Source organism: Streptopelia decaocto (assembly GCF_964273445.1).
Source record: "Streptopelia decaocto genome assembly, chromosome: 3".
Classification (NCBI taxonomy): Eukaryota; Metazoa; Chordata; class Aves; order Columbiformes; family Columbidae; genus Streptopelia; species Streptopelia decaocto.
In genome coordinates this window covers 1,456,091-1,472,472 of record NC_138656.1, presented here as the reverse complement: position 1 = coordinate 1,472,472, position 16,382 = coordinate 1,456,091, and the positions used below count along the sequence as shown (strand labels likewise).

The window sequence follows — 16,382 nt, the reverse complement described above, 5'->3', positions numbered from 1 at the left end:
ATCATTGTCAGAGGAAAAAGGGAATACACAGCTCAAAAGCAAATACAGTCATTAAGTAAAAAATCAGCAGTATGCAGAGACATCTATGCTTCACATTAAATTGTGTCATAATCCATTATCTAGATGTGTGAAAAACCATTAAAGTAATAGCTCATTACCTTTGTATCCTTGTTCAGTCTCCCTGAGATCAATTTTAGTAATTGGTTTGAAATCAGTGTCCCATAACCGAATGCAACCATCTCTCCCTCCAGTGGCAAAACCTTCCTCACAAGCATACATACTAAAAATTCCAGCCTGTTAACCAACAGCATAACAAGTTTTAAAGTTCTTTACAATCAATTTCAACACACAAAGCAAATGGTTTTGCAAAGACTCTTGTTCAAGGCGAGAAACTGCTAGGCAGCAAAATGGTGTCCATCCAGAAAGCAAACCAGCAAACACAGGCGATACTTTTATTTCAAGTGCTCCCACTTCAGCGATTTATGTAGAAATTTTTATACAAATAGCAGCGATATAGCCTATTGGCAGAACTTCAAATTTGGTCTAGTTAACAGCATTATGAGGACTGTTAAATAAATAATGGAACACTTAAAATAAATAGTTACCCAGAATAAACAAAAACAAGCAAACAAGCAATACAAATATTCTTACAGGTGCGGAGATGATTGAGACATTCTTTCATGCATTCAGTTCAGACATCATTTGGAACTGACAGGAACTCAAAGAGTGTCAATTCTTTCTCTTCATTGAAAGACAAGCTTCTCTTACAGTCTGAATTTCTTCTCGGTTTCTGAAAACGCCTCATTTTTGGTGACTGTGCTGCACTACACTGGAACAGCTCACGGGACGCCTGCTGATTCAGTATTTTATTAGGAAAACCTCTCAGTCAAGAGACAAGTTGAACTGCGTGGAAATTAATACCATGAAGTGAAGACCTCTGTTTTCAAAGTGGTCCTGTCCACTGTCTTAATAAATTAGTATTTCTAACAATTAATTACACGGAGATTAGAAACTGAGCAAGAGAATGCATATTAACCATGGCAAACCCCATAATTTATAAGGATGAAACAGAACAGGTTCTATAAAAGGGGGTTGTATTTAATCATTCTAATGAATCTAAATAAAATCCTGCCAATGTGCTACCAGGGTTGACTGTTTGCCAAAGGCATTTCTGTGTTATTGCAGTCGCACATCACCGCAGCCTGGCAGCGACACAGGAGTTCTGCGGGTAAGGTGTCCCACTGACTTCAGTCTGACTGTCGGCCTGAATGAGGGGTTACTTCTATAAATAACAATTACTTTCCTGAACACTCAGATCTCATTTGAAGAGCTACTACTTGATGCACTGGCCACACAATTAATTTTTGGAGGTCAGAAAAAACTGTTGGGTTTGCAGTGCTCTTTCTAGAGAGGTTCTAGAAGAAAACTACAGCAACAACTGTTAGTTTTCATATCACTCTTCTAAGGAAAATACTCTTGTTTCCTTTCCTCCAAAACCCCCATGCTAGAATGCCACTAGCCATATTCGAAACAGGAGCAGCGGTAAAATTCTATTTAAAATAAGGTCATTTGGTTACCAATTATTTTTGGGTAAACTGATAATAACTGAAGCTTAGAAACTTCACTTTAGGCTTAGTCTGCTCAGCTGAAGCAATGCTGTATCAGCACTCCTGCCAACAGCAGTTCTGCAGCTATTACAGCATCTGTTGAGAGCACGCAAACAAAGGATCAGATTACATATAAATTCTTAATTGATCAACAGCCTTAGACATTCTTCTGGCCTGAAACAGAAGAAAATCTTTATGGATAAGCCTTCAGGAAGTTTTCAATTCAACTAACAGTTCATTTCAGAAACGGACATTAAAACCACAACTTACGCTATGTGCGCCTTGAATTGTGCGGACTAAGTTCAGCCCTTTCCAAACATAGATGTCCCCATTTAAAGCACCAGAATACGTGATATCTTCTTTTGCACATGCTAAACAAAGGATAGTTTGGAGATCTCCAGTTTTACCAAATATTCCTCTCTTTGCTGTCAGTGCGTTTCCACACAACGTCCAAAACTGTGAAATATAAATGGCATATTAGGAAAAATTTCTGCAGATTTTTTTCATTTAGTGAGCAGATCTCTCAGATGTCCATCCTTACAGACACGGCAGTGACTCCTGTAGTCCTATTGGAATGCCTGTTAGTCCCAAACCGCCCACTTAGCAAGGAAAACCCCAGGCAAATGCAGTAAGTCTGAGAACAAAACAAAACGGTCAAACTGTTTGAGAAAGCGAGGCACAATTCTGGTTCACTATGGCTACACTACCCCTCTTCATCACCTCACTATCTTTCCTCATGTTTTGCTGGGTGGCATCTGTCAATGTGCATGCACACTTTTTAAAGCCAGGAACATCCCATCTCTCTTGTCTGCAAAGCTTCAAACACAGCTACTGTTCTGAAGTAATAATAGACCTTAAAAAACGTATGCGCCTGGAGGAGACATTTCTGCCCAGTGCACTGAAGGAGACAAGTCCCTCAAATGCAGTCGCATTTACTGAGAAACCACCTGTTGCATGGAGACTGCAAACACCTGTACGTGAAGCAGCTCTGACTGCAAGAGCAGCAGGTTCTCCAAGGGTGGAATGGTGACTTTCTACACAGAAACGTTCTGCAAAAAAGAACGTAAGGATGCCTGGGGAAGAGAAAAGAGTCAAGAGAATACAAAGTTTGTCTGAGAAGGGTGTCCAGTGGTGGGCTAGAAGTATCATACTCTTTCAGTCAGTTCAGAGTGCCTTTTTTTTTTTAAAATAAATGTAATTCGAGGTAAGGCAGAGTAAAGAGAACTTCAATTAGATGTGTAAGAGAACTGCTGAAATATCCAGGCCTGCCAGCACCAGGATGTCCTGGACACAGGCAGAGCGGAGCAGTAAATCTGCGTGGTGCGGGACAGTCGCAAAGGGACTCGCTGGCTCAAGTCTTTCCCAGCTGGGGTATCCACGCTGTGCAGTCCCTTGTGTGCTGGAGAGATACCTGCAGAGACTGGACAGGAGCATTGAAGTGGCTGACATAGATCCATCATGTCTATCTCATGCCCACTACATCTTTTTGTGGCCACAAGCCAGATTTTTAGGTCTTTCTCTTTGTACTTACTCCTATAATATTCCTATAAAGCTGAATTCCAGAAAATCCTTGGGTCAATGATTTTTATTTCAGATCTTTCTCTATTTCTAATTCAATTTAATTTTCCTTTTGCCTCTTAACATAAACGGATTCCTGAGAAGGCAGCGGGAATACTTCCCCCAGGGCTCTCATTCTGTGGGTAAAACATTCCCTCTCCTCGCTTCTGGTTCCCTGGAGAAGGGCGAGAGAGCAGGTCGCAGTGGTGGGAAATGGGCCCACTCGAGAGCACCCCGAGCTCAGCGTTATTTCCTCAGCTCCTGAGCTTTGCCACAGCTTGACGAGCCAACAGAACGGAAACGCTAAAGGAATAAATGGCACTATTCCCAAGCATCAGTCCCAGCTCCCAAAGTGGTACAATTACTTTAGAGCTGTTCTTTTCCTTCACTGCAAATTAATGATCCCATTCCCACAGCCTTATAATGAACGGCAAGCGCACAGACTGCTGTTTGAGCATCACTCGAGGGGATCACACAAGAACTTCCTCCCCTCTCCTTTTTTTTGTGTTTTTTTTGGCATGCCTCTGTCTATATGTATTTACTTTGCCTGGTATTATGTATGTTCAGAGTAATTATGGCCATTTAAATCCGAATACAGGTGCCAAACAAAGACAGGTTTTGGAAAGCAGCTTGCAGAATACAACAGATGGTATCACTTCTGCCAAAACCACCCACAGTTCGAAAGCAACGGCGGTTTTAAGGGCACAAGCTTCTCAGTAACCAGAACTAGAAATATTAACTGGTTTCCTAAACTTCTACTTAAAGCTCTTCCCACCCCAGTCATGTGAAATAATTGCCATCTGTTAGGAACGCTTTTGATGAGAGCGGAGAAAAATAGAAACCTGCAGGGAATACTGGCAAACAAAAGGATTTCTTTCTAAGCTTTTCACAGGTATGAGAATGTTCTATCCTAAGTTTATAGGATATACCTGTGTTCATATTTAAATCACCTCCAGAAAAGGTGACTTAGAGGGATCAAATAGTGGGGCGCTGGAGTTTTCACCTGCTAATCTCTGCAATAGCAGCTCATTCAATTCATACTTAGTTCCTCCTAGACCTGTTCAGTGACCCCTTGTGACGCTCGATGGGAGAAATCACTAAAGGCTGAGACAATTCTGAGACAATTTACGTGGGATGGAAGGGGCAGAGAAGCCCAGGATTACAAGCGTGTGATGATGAAAATGACACCAAATGATCTTCTCACCTTGCTTGTTAAGTTGATCTGCGCCTCAGTCACTGCTCAACATCTAAACTGTTTTCAAACAAAAAGGTTTTGCTAAAATCTTCAGAGTAAAGAAAGAAAAATAGAAACTGCCTTATAGTAAGAACCCTCATCATATTAAAGGACAAATTTCTTTTGGGACATTTATTTACCTTTTAACAAGTAATCAATAAAATCTATTTACCTTTATGTGTTTTACTCCACAGCTGACGATTCTATTTGGTTGATACTGATCCCAGGAAATATCAAATATCTGTTAACAAATACAGTAAGCTGATATTTTAAATTATACAGTAATTGCATCTAGGCTCAGTTTATACCAATTTTTAGGCATCATTTCTGTTGCAACATGCTACTAAAAATGGAAGAACACCATTTAGGTAAATTGGGAACTCTTTGGAAATTAAGATTAAGGCAAATACGCAGACTTCCTCACATCGATCTGTCAACACGCCTCAGTCCTGCCTTCACACCACCCATCTAGTCCAGCTCCAAGATATTTTGAATAAACAATATTTACTGTCTCAAAAAAATGGGAATTATGGTGTCAACTAATGTTCCTCAAGTTTATGGAAGAAAGATTGGTACATTTATCTTTATTCATTACTTTAGGTAAAAGATGCAGTATCTAATTTAACTTGATTACCAAAAGACCTCAGTGCCAAATACCTTACCAGAACAAACTTATAGTGTATTCTATGACTACAGGATTATGCCAAATGGAAAATGTTGTACAAAGTTTCTATTTTGGCCCAGATTTTCAACAACATGCTATTTTCAGACTTTTCACCGCTGGCATTCAGCTTTTCAGTGTCCAAGCTGAGAACCAACGAGGTTACCACAATCATGAGTTTCTTGAGGAAAAGTACGTCTGTAGAGAAAGACAATGGGACTTGCTGCTGCTTTTAGCTCTTCGGCTATAAAGTATAAGTCACAAGAGAATTTCAATCAGCTTTCAGGAGCATATTAAGCCTACCCATCATTCATTTTGTACACAAGGATGCATTGCCTTCCTATAACATATTTATCTTCTTTATAAACATCAGGATTTACAGTACTTCAAGTACTATTTTATTTAAGTGTTGTTAGAACGCACAAGATCTTCCACCTTCAGAAATTCTTGATGATTTCTGCACACTAAAGACTGAGATTCTGTTCTGTTGAGAACATTGTAACTAAAAAATGAGGTACCAGATTTATTCAGATGACGCATAAGATGCGGATAGACTGTATGTACATTCAAGCTGTAAGGAAGGGTTCAGTCTGCTGCTTTGCATATCTAAATACTCCATCACGTGTAGTAAAACATTATCATCACCCAAAATTATAACAGTCAAACACGTTATAATATCATAATATGGATAAAACTTGTCAGAATGTGTACATAATTTATTTTAATGTACGCAACGTTGTGCGTATATGTATTGGGGAGGTATTTTGCTTATGCTAAACCTGTTTGAACATTTCCTAATCCCTAATCATTTTCTAAACTCAGACCTGTTCAGTTCTCATGTTTAATGACATTTTTACAATCTTTCACCTGAAGTGAATAGATATAAAAGGAATATTTATCCTAATTATATTTCTCCTACAGGTAAATGTCTTAAGCAAAAATAAAAGGGAGATAATTAAACCTTCCCTCAGGATAAAATGTCTTTTTGATATATTCAGAAAGAACATTATTTTTGCCCACTGAGCTAGCATTTCACATCTTATATAAAGAGCTATAAATCACTCTAATCAGCATGTAATTACACAGTATATTTCCTCCCTAGGCTTGCTAGACAGTCGGCTCAAGAATCTATCACTTAGTAACACAGTGCTTTGTGTTACATCTGGCACAACGAGAAGAAATAACTACCTTGTTCAATACTTCGAAAGCCAAGTAGAATGATCAAAATTATCTTTGCATTGACCCAATATAAACAAAAATTACTTTTAAAAGCCTTTAGTAACTCCCAGACAAAATTCAGTAAACCTTCATACAATTACCCTGTCTGAATGGCCTGTAGCTGTCGCCAGTAGTTTTCCTCTCTTCCAGTCCCAAATACACACCGTATTTTTGGCATCCAGTCCCACCGAAGCTAAACGCTAAGGAAAAGCAACAGTAATCCAGTTAACACAAGATCAGCTCAAAAATCAGTTTACTGTAGTTCAGATGCGTACCAATGGATTTTCCCACACATCGCTTGTGTTTGAACAACGTTGCTAAAGGCAACATTTCTTTATTTTAGAGCAACGAAAGATATATTTTTAAACTTTGGTTTCATGGGAGTTGACAACATGCATCATACCTAATGCAATACCTGACCTCTCCCTAGTGAATCGTGTATACAACCAAGATCCTACCAGCAAAGGGAGTAAGCAATACAGCGTTAACGGGGGAAACCAAAGAGAAAAACCAGAACCACCACAACTAAACGAACCCCACAACAAACCTATTCACAGACTTATCTGACCAGTTCCTCTGAGTCCAGTCTACTTTTGGATTGTCTTTCAGGAGATGTGATAGAACTCCAAATTTTTGCTGTCTTAGATGTGTACTGAATATCTGCATTTAACCAAGAACAAGATGCTTGATTATTAGACGTATGGTAACGAAGGAAAAAGAAAATAAATATGTGAAAGCACAAGAGTGCTCCTGCCAGTTTCCAACACAAAAATATTTATTTTGAGAAAGGCCTATTATTGTAGCAAAATAAGTTTTACTTGCCCTTGAGCAATCCACACCTACCCAGGGGTTTGGATGTACTGATCAAAACACAAGGTATTCCTCATGGAACCTTCACCGATTCCAGCTGCTTCTCACCTCTTTTACACCCTTCTCCTCACCATGGAAACCACAGCAGCACTTCCAGTATCTTTCAGATTCATGATGTGAGCAACATCAGACCTGAACTGTAACTACCAGCCAGGAAATTGCCATTAGTGGGGTGGATGGGCAGTCAAAGTACCAGGAGAAACTCAGAAATATTTATTTCTTCTTTTAACACAGCTCTATGGAGCAAGGTCACTGCTGGCAGAACAAAGTGGTACATGCTGCATTTCCTTTCGATTCAAACACTTAACACTTTTAGTCCTCCTTCTGGATGAGAATTTGACAGGATTCTGTTCAGAGAATTCACAGAACTACCAGAAGAAAATATCTGCCAAGTAGTTTATGCACATAATCAAATAATTATGTTTAAATCTACACAGATTTAGAGATGTGGGTAAAGAAGCCTACTGCTACCTAATGGCACACTTAGAAATGTGTGTACTATGGCAGTGCCCTTCTCACAGCATTAAAAAAAAAGCACGCAAAAAGAGTTCAGTAAAATAACTCAGAACAGAAATGGAACTGTATAGCACTGCTGAAACACTTCAATATGACAGGCATCAGATTTGTAGGTAATCCTGTGAAGGGCGGCACTTTTAAAATACAGTTTTAACTAAAGATAACTTAGAAAATAGGAAATCTACTCAAAATCTATTTGTCTCCAAATTGAAAGCGGTGTTCAAGGTAGATAAAATAAAGGAAGCATATAAGCTATCCCCCCGATTTTTGCTGCACATTGATCTCCTCCATAGATTATAAAAGACAACAAATTCTGTTTACTCTCAACTCCTAAGTTTGTGGTAAATGACCCCAGAGAACACTGCAGAGACGAGTAAGCTGGGTCCAGCTGCACACAGCCAGAGCTCGTTCACTTGGCCCAACCAGAGGTGGCCAGGGGCACCCTCTGGGGCCCAGGGTAAGTCCCCATAGCGGAGCTGTGGAAGCCACGCTGACTTTCTGGGGATCCAGCTCAGCTAGAGGAGCAGAATTATCTGGGCTCTTCTTCCATCTACTTTTCTTTCTAAAGTGGGGAGCTGGCAGAGGTAGCAGAGAAAAGAATACATTTCTTATTGCATCTATACCTTACGCGATTGTTGAATTTATTTATGTTTTGGATATTAGCAGACATCCAACAGAAAGGAATGAAAGGCGGGCATCAGAAGTCAGGGTGCACGCCATGGACGTGAAGTGTGTTCTGTCCTCTCACCAGACGCCAGCTCCCTTGGGTGCGCTGACTAAACAAACCGCAGCTGCTGCCAGCTCTCGATTCCAAATATGCAAAGTCTTTCTACCATGCCCTTTCATTTTGGCTCAGCACAGCAGCTTCTTCTGCAAAGCCAGAAAGAGCAGCAAAAAGCCAAGACAGATATCCATATTTATGTTTTCCAGCATTGGTCTTTTTCCAGATATAAAAGCGTTCTGTGCAAATTTTATTTCCAGAACAAACTGCAACTTTTCCAGCACTTCCAGAAACAGAACGTTACTGTTCTGCAAGGTCAACACAGCAGTAAATTCAGTTTTCAATCACAACAAGGCACCCAGCAGGATTTTCAGAAGAGCCTCCGCCTCTAACTCCCACTGTGGGGGCCCTTTGGTGAGCCTCTATTCCCATCAGGTGCTTGCATAGATTGGAAAAAAGTTTATCCACCAGTCTTGCACAATTAAAAATGAGGAAAAAAATTAAGAACAGGTATTTCTGAATGAACAATAGCTTAAAAACATCAGAGCATTAGAAATTCTGTGCTGTCGATTTGAGGATTTTCTCATCTGATTCTTCATTTCCACAGTTCCCAGGAACACCTTTTTCCTTAATTAGAGCTGGCACAGGAGATTTCAGAGGAAATGGCTTTAAGAGAAGGGGAGGGAGATGGTTGAAAACTAGGCTTAAAATAGAAACCTAGTTCCAATTTTTAATGAGGAAATATAATCCACGCTGCTGTTTAATAATTCCAGTTACCCAATGCTTTTTAAACACGTCAAAGGCAATTGCTCATGTTGGTGTTCTTCATTTCAGACTAACCTTTACACTGAATATACACATAATGCACAATAAAAAGTACTTTTGCTTCGTATGAGAATACATTTTATACATTGTAAGGCCAGTTCTGATCTCAGAAAGATAATAAAAGCACCGTGTGGTCAGTGGAGAAGCAGCTGGGAATACGATAATAAATCACTTCTCAGACAGCTAACCATCTAGTACATGATTTTAAGAAAACGATCCAAAGGCAGTTCTGCCATATGGGGATGCAAAAACCAATACGGATCTATGCAAGGATCCAGGTATCAGCTCATCCAAGCATTCCTAAAAATATTTTAACTACCAGCTATAAAGTATGGCCACAGTGTTACACCAGAAAACTCATCTGCACATCAATAATAGCAAAACTGCATAGATAGATATTTATAATGTTATGAATGTAAAAGATTTCTCAAGTTTATGCAAATTGTAGATCTATTTTCCTCCTGCTTCATTCACAACTGAATGTTTTTAGAGAAAAAAAAAAAAAATCAGTGTGTTTAGCTGTGAATAGCCCAGCATTTACCTATATTTAAATTTTTGTCTCAAAATATCATGTAATCTAATCCCATTGTACAAAGCCACATATTCTGTGTCCTAACCCCACTATTCAATTAAATGAACTGTGTGCCCCAGCCAAGCAGACTCTCTTGGCAGTGAGATTACTGGAGTTCCTCTGCCAAAAAAGCTGCAGGACTGGGACGATGCTGCCAGGAACTGACCCTTTAACAGCAGGGGACAAGGACGCGCTGAAGCTGCTCATCTGAGCCACAGAGGTTCATTTCTTTTACGGCTATTTGTCCAATACCCAATGCCTCGACTTGACATGAATGGTAGGTTGTGATTTTTGTCTCAAAAACATCTTTGAAAGAGCTGTATTAGCAGTCCTTGCACTAAAAAATTAATTGTAATACAAGTGTCAGTATCACTGTCATATACCTAAGCACATGAAACACCTCAGTGTGCATATCTTCTAGATTCAGAAATCAAACTAAATTCAAAGCACAGAGAAAGAAGATGCACAAACCTGGCCATCCGAGTCGAAAGCTAAGCAGGCAACCCCGTGTGTGTGCGCGTCCTTCAGAACAGACACCGTCTGCACGCGGTAGGAATCCCAGATGCAGATGTAAGGGTCCTTCCCAACCTGCCCCGTAGCTACTAAAGTTTTATCCGGGTGAACTGCAAGGCTGAAACGAGACACAGTTCAAGTTATAACACACTTTTTGAATCAGTAATAGAGTATAAAATGTAAAAAGTTAAACTCAACATTAGTTCTCAGCTCCTTTTTCATTTATGGGAATGATCATATCAACTGTCTTCAAAACTCAGTCTACCCCATTGACTTCTGTCTTAAAACAATGTTAAACTGAGACTGACACGGTTAGAGTAGAATACAATTTAGCATTTAATAATATTTTAACTAGAAAATTCAAGGAAAACATAACTAGAGCATTTCTGAATACTCCTGATGGCGAAGCTGTCTTTCATCTTAGTCTTTCATAGTTTTATAAAGTCAGTGGATGATTTTCTACAATTCAACCCTCTTTTACACACCAAATATTCTGAAATATGGACCAGTGGCTGAATATTGGATATTTTGCACACACAAGAAATCCTCTCACCTTTACGTGTTTCAAGACGGTAACCTCAGAAGAGACAGAGGAATACATCATTTCTCCTACATTTGAAGAACAATAATATATATATATTTTAAGATCTAGTTGTAGACACTGCTGCCTAAGGAGAGGTAAAATTTACTGTACCTTTCTTAGTTTACCTCATTTTCTCTAACAGCCAATTAGAAATAGTACTTTGCACAAAACCTGACACATCCAGTTGTATTTCTGCTACTTAAATCCAAGAAAGGTGCCAACGTTTCAAAAACTGTTTCCTGGTTTTCAGTGATCAACTCCGCGAGCGTTCAGAACATTTCTGTGCCCAACTCTTTTTTCTGCATTCCATGCCAAGCTACCCCTGCCCCCTTGAGGTATTGTCTTTGACTCAACCCAAAAGATCTTGTTTGAATAGCCAGCTTGGGGATGTTAATAACAAAAACCCCTCGCCAAGGTACTATGAATACAAAAGACAGTTTTACATGGCTATCCAGGAAATTTGAACAATGTCAGAGTACATGAGCTACAGGTGGAATAAGGAAAAATATGCTCTTGATAAACTGACATTGAACAGATGGCTTAGCTTATTCTATCCCAGGAGAAGATAATACTATTTTTTTAAGAAGAATTCATGAAAAAAACTTTAGGAAGCTTCAAAAACTTACATATTCCATTTTTTTGACATTAAAGAACAATTCATGCAAAAAGAACAATTTAAGCACAATGCCCAGTAAAACTGTTTTACCTGCTCCTGCACTTGCCCATTCCTCCTTTCCTTCACAGACCTGGATTCTACATTATACTGGGTGTCAACTAGTGCAGCTCAACTCTAAACCTCTAGGGGGAATCAGGGACGACTCCTCCAGAATTAAGCTGTGACACCTATAATTAAGTTAGAATACTTTTCCTGAATGATAAGAAAAAACAGATGGAAAAGATAAATTGGGCTAATCTATATCACTGCTAGAACAGAACTGCAGCTTAATTACATCTACCACTGTATTGTACAGTTTGGTTTTCACATACTAGAACTTCCTATTTTACATTTTGTATTTCCATTCCTGAATATAAGGTTAAGAACAAGAACATATTTCCTACAAAATAAATATGTCTGTACTGAACGTATCTGGTATTTGTTTTACCCCTTTTGACGCACGAAGTCAACTAGTGGGGAAACTAAAATTAGGAGGTAATATCAATTTTTGGCACCTAAACAAGCAGTCTGATTTTTCAGAACTGCTAAGGACATGCATCTCCCGCTAAGAGCCTCTCCAATGCACTAGGACTGCCTACGTTCAGTCTGGCTGTTAGATAACCAAGTGCTTATTTTTGGCAGACAGAACAGCGGGTTACGGAGTAAGGAAATCGAGACCAACTTCAGCAAGACATCTTGGTGATTGTTTGATACCTGGACACATGATACACATGTTTGTTGTGAATTAAAATATAAAAAGGTATGCACAACTACACAATACACCCGCAGTATGGGTCACTTCTGTCTTCAGATTTCCTGCTGGCACAGGTTCTGTGCCTTTTAAAACGAGTAAAGAATTCATCGCTTGTGTTTTGAACCATTAGGTGCATTTCTTCAACCTTTCTAACAAAACATCCTACCCTGTATCTAAAGCACTTCCAACAATATCACATCACTACCACATCACCGGAAAATACTGGAATACTGTGATAATCAGATTACACCAGCAAAGGCGTCACTATCGCTGAGAACAGGTGAGCAGGGACCGCTCTCTTGCTAAGGAGCTGGGGTGGAACGGGAAAGGACAACAGCGGCAGCGGTTGCTGCTGGTTCTGTGTGCTGGTGGTGGCAGCCGCTGCCCCACACATCTCGACCTGCTCTGTGGGCCCAGGAGCAGACGCACACGCATGGCAAGAGGCAGAGGAGCCACCGGGGAAGCGCACGGGCCCTTCGCTCCAGCCGGGGCAAAGAGAGAAGGGGGTTCCTGGCACCCCGCTCTTCCGGGCAGCCCAAAGCTCGTGTGTGTACAAAAGCTAACTGCCAATTCCAAAAGCACTCTGATGTGTCTGCAAAAAATGCCTTTAATAAAAGCGCCTCAATAGGCACTTTGTTTAATCAAACTGTCCATTTCAGATGAACCAATATACTTTAGGTAATTTCTTAACATTACACCTTATTAATAAAAAGGTCTATTAGGAAGAGGAGATTTCAGAGAACGTGTCCTTTTCCTTCCCTTCCAAGATCAACCATTCTGAATCTAGCATCCAAGGCTGGAACCCTGTTCATTTAGGATAATTAAAGATGCCGGTTGTACTGCAGCAGGGTCTGATGAAATGCTTTATAAAAGTCATTAGAGGATCCATCTGGTCTGGGGGCCTTGCCAGATGGTAAACTCTTACTACCTCCGCATTTGCTGTTCCAATCATATCCTGCTCCAAGATTTTCTTTTTCTTTTATAACCTCATTAGAATTTCAAGGGACTAAAAGTATTTGTTTCTTGTCTCTATTTTGTTTATTTCTGTAGCAGAGATACAATACCGATCTCAAGTTTAAAACTGAGATGGAACTAATTAGAAAAGTTTAGATATGGAATGCAAACTACTTCAAGTAGCTGAATTGTACAATTCAATTTAATATTAAATTGTAATTTCTGTATTTAAATTGTTCCCAAACCGTGGATAAAACTTTTTTCTTCATAAAGCACATAGTAAAGGAACCAGAGAATTAGAGATGCTAGAAAGAATGGAAGACTGGGAAGGACAAAGCAGAGATGGGGGAACTGATGACAGTGAGGACAAGGAGTTCCAAGGAGAGGATGCTCAGGGTCCCCAGGAGCCTGCAGGCAGTGGCAGAGGAGGTGGAAGGACGCATGGCGAGAGGACAAAAGGCAAGAGACATGAGTTGCTTCATGGGAAATTCTGTCTGCATACAAGAAAAACACCTTCACCATAAGAAGAATGAAAGACTGGGACAGGTTGCTTAGAAAAGTGGTAGAATCCCCCTCATTGGAAATGATTCAAGACTTATTTGGCCTGACAGGACCCCAGATAACATAATCTAAGGATGTGCTCTCATGAGAAAGTGGGAGTGGATGATCGCCAGAGGCTCCTTCCAAACTAGACATTTCTATGATTCCAAATACTGAAACACATCAAGAAAGTCTAAAGTAATCAAAGTAAAAATGCATTTTGGCTCACAGCAGTTTACTTGCATTAGATAATTGTTCCCTGATGCTGCAAAAAGAAAGCAACTTCTGTTCTCTTTAATACATGCATACAGCATGGATAGGTTCACGGAGGTCTTGAAATGGCGTATCAGACAAGAGATGGAAGTTTAAAACTCACTCTTCTGGGTCTTTTAAATGTATCACTGCACTACCCTATTTATCAGGTAGTCAAAACACGTCTTCAGTGCAGCAGCCAAAGGCTCAACATTTGCTTTTATTGTTTTGAGGGCAGAATTTTTCAAGGTAGGTCTTCTACTAAGAATGCCCTGTTAAATTGAATCTTTTTACATCCATCCGATTAGCTATCCTTTTATTAACATGCATGAAGCAAATACACTTTTCATACAAACTAAAGCTAGTTTCCAGAATGTCCCACCTGACAAACAAGAACCGTTTTTTGAAAGAGGAAGCAAACACCTGCAGTTCTGCATGATGTCAATGTAGTGATTGAAAATCGCTGTGTTAGATGGACTTGGCACCCATCTCCTGACAATCCATCTCCTCAGTGCTGGGGCTGCTCTGCGCCTTAAAGCAGTCTGCAAATTCAGTGCTGTTCTAAAATAACTCTAGATAGTTAGACACAGATAAATTATTCTCTACTTTGAATTCATACTGGTTTAAATTTGGAATAACTTCCATGTTTAGATAAACCTCTACAGAATTATGCAGTTTTATATAACACAATGCTATATAATGATAATGAAGATTTGGGAGGAATGCAAGGTGAATTTAAAATCAAATTCCATAGCAATACAGATACTGTCTGACTACAATTAATTCTCTTCAACAATAAATACAAGAATTGGTGCTTTCTTGCTCAAAACCTGCCACAAAACATACCGCTTAGCAGAACATAGTGGGTCTTTTCTTAGGATTTAGGTCAAACTTGTTGCAAAGTACTCAGGGCACTGACTGTGCTGCGCTTGAATGACAGACAGATAAATAACACAACCATGGTTTTTCTTAATACTTTTTCTCTGTAGCAAAAAATATCTCGGAAGGAAAAATGCTTCAAGAAGCAAGCCTGCCCTGAAATCTGCCATGACGTGCCAGTAGGTATTTTCCTCTTGGTTGCCTCCTTCTGCTCTGCGCTGCTCATTCAGAGAGCTGGGAGAAGCGCCACTGTGCAGATCCTGCTGAGCACCAGGAGGTCCCCAGCGGGGTCTGGCTGCTCAGCCAGGGCTGAGGACGGAGCTGCTGCTCCGCACCGGGAACGCAAACACTCCTGCGGGAATTCCTCATTCCACTGAACAAACGGAGTTGCGGGCTCAAAAGGGAAGATTGTAACTCACTGCACAGCAAAGCAATATTTGCAGCAAAATTAAGGCAAGATGCAGCCTGATCCCTGTTTCTGAATGCAACACAAAATATAACCAAGCATAATTAAAAGGAGCAATGGAATAAAGATAGCAGTTAAGTGGAAGCAAACATGGAGACCTGCAGGAGCAAGGGAAACACAGGAAGGAAAGGGGGATCTAGGACTCTGTGATCGCGGACTCTGTGTGTGTGCATATATATGCATGTGTAATACAACTAAAGTACACACTCATATAATTGAATTACCTTTTACACATGTGAACGTATAGCTGCGATAATACTTTTAAATATACAAAATATTGCCAACTACTTGTTGCAAAGAATATATTTGTCCTCAAAAATAATAATATAAACGTTCGTGGAAACACTACTGAGTAAGGGTACTGACAAAATTTTAATTTACTGGCTTGATTTTTATGTGGCAATATATAACACAGAACAGCATGAGTACAGAAATATCTTTTTAAGTCATCTGGGATATTAAGCATTTTTTAGGTCTAAGCTCTTACTAACCATCCTACTTCTTGTTTTCCCCTTCCATACTCCATGTGTAGGAAGAAGAGTGACACAGCCAGAGCTTCAAGCATTTCATCATCATCCTGCCCTGCCCTCCTCCCTAGAACAAGGTGCTGGATGCGGTGCCCACCCAGACAGCTTCCATCTGCTCGTCGGAGGAAGCGAACACCTCCAGCTCCGAATGAAGTCACTGCAGGCTGCCACTGAAAATCACCCTGTTAGGCTTGGCACTCACAGCTGGTCCTGCCCACAAACCCGCCCTAAGTTTAATCATTCATGAAGTGGATGCACAGCTCGGCTGGGCTTGATAAAGGTCTTTGAAGCACACATGTTAATAGCTGTTGTTATGCTAAAGTATACTTGAGGTGCCCTGGGAAAGTAAGGGGCATTTTGACAAGGATTTTATTTCTGACAACTTTCCAGCTCTTGTGGGATGGGTAGAATGGTGGCAGAAGCATGCAGAGTTATAACCATTCCTGCCCCTCTAGAATTACTCTTTGTCTCTGGGAAGT

At 40.1% G+C, this 16,382-nt stretch overlaps 1 protein-coding gene across 3 annotated transcripts in view; it reads right to left on the bottom strand.

The window, feature by feature from the left end:
* The window catches only part of EML6 (EMAP like 6), a gene marked incomplete at its 5' end in the record, with an annotated part of 84,446 nt that overhangs the window by 49,303 nt on the left and 18,761 nt on the right, over window positions 1-16,382 (bottom strand). For all 3 annotated transcript variants that reach the window (XM_082049310.1, XM_082049309.1, XM_082049311.1), the window contains 5 exons: window positions 159-294; window positions 1,878-2,063; window positions 4,571-4,639; window positions 6,379-6,477; window positions 10,252-10,411. In XM_082049310.1, the coding sequence (XP_081905436.1) occupies window positions 159-294; window positions 1,878-2,063; window positions 4,571-4,639; window positions 6,379-6,477; window positions 10,252-10,411 (650 nt within the window). The remainder of the gene's footprint in view (window positions 1-158; window positions 295-1,877; window positions 2,064-4,570; window positions 4,640-6,378; window positions 6,478-10,251; window positions 10,412-16,382) is intronic.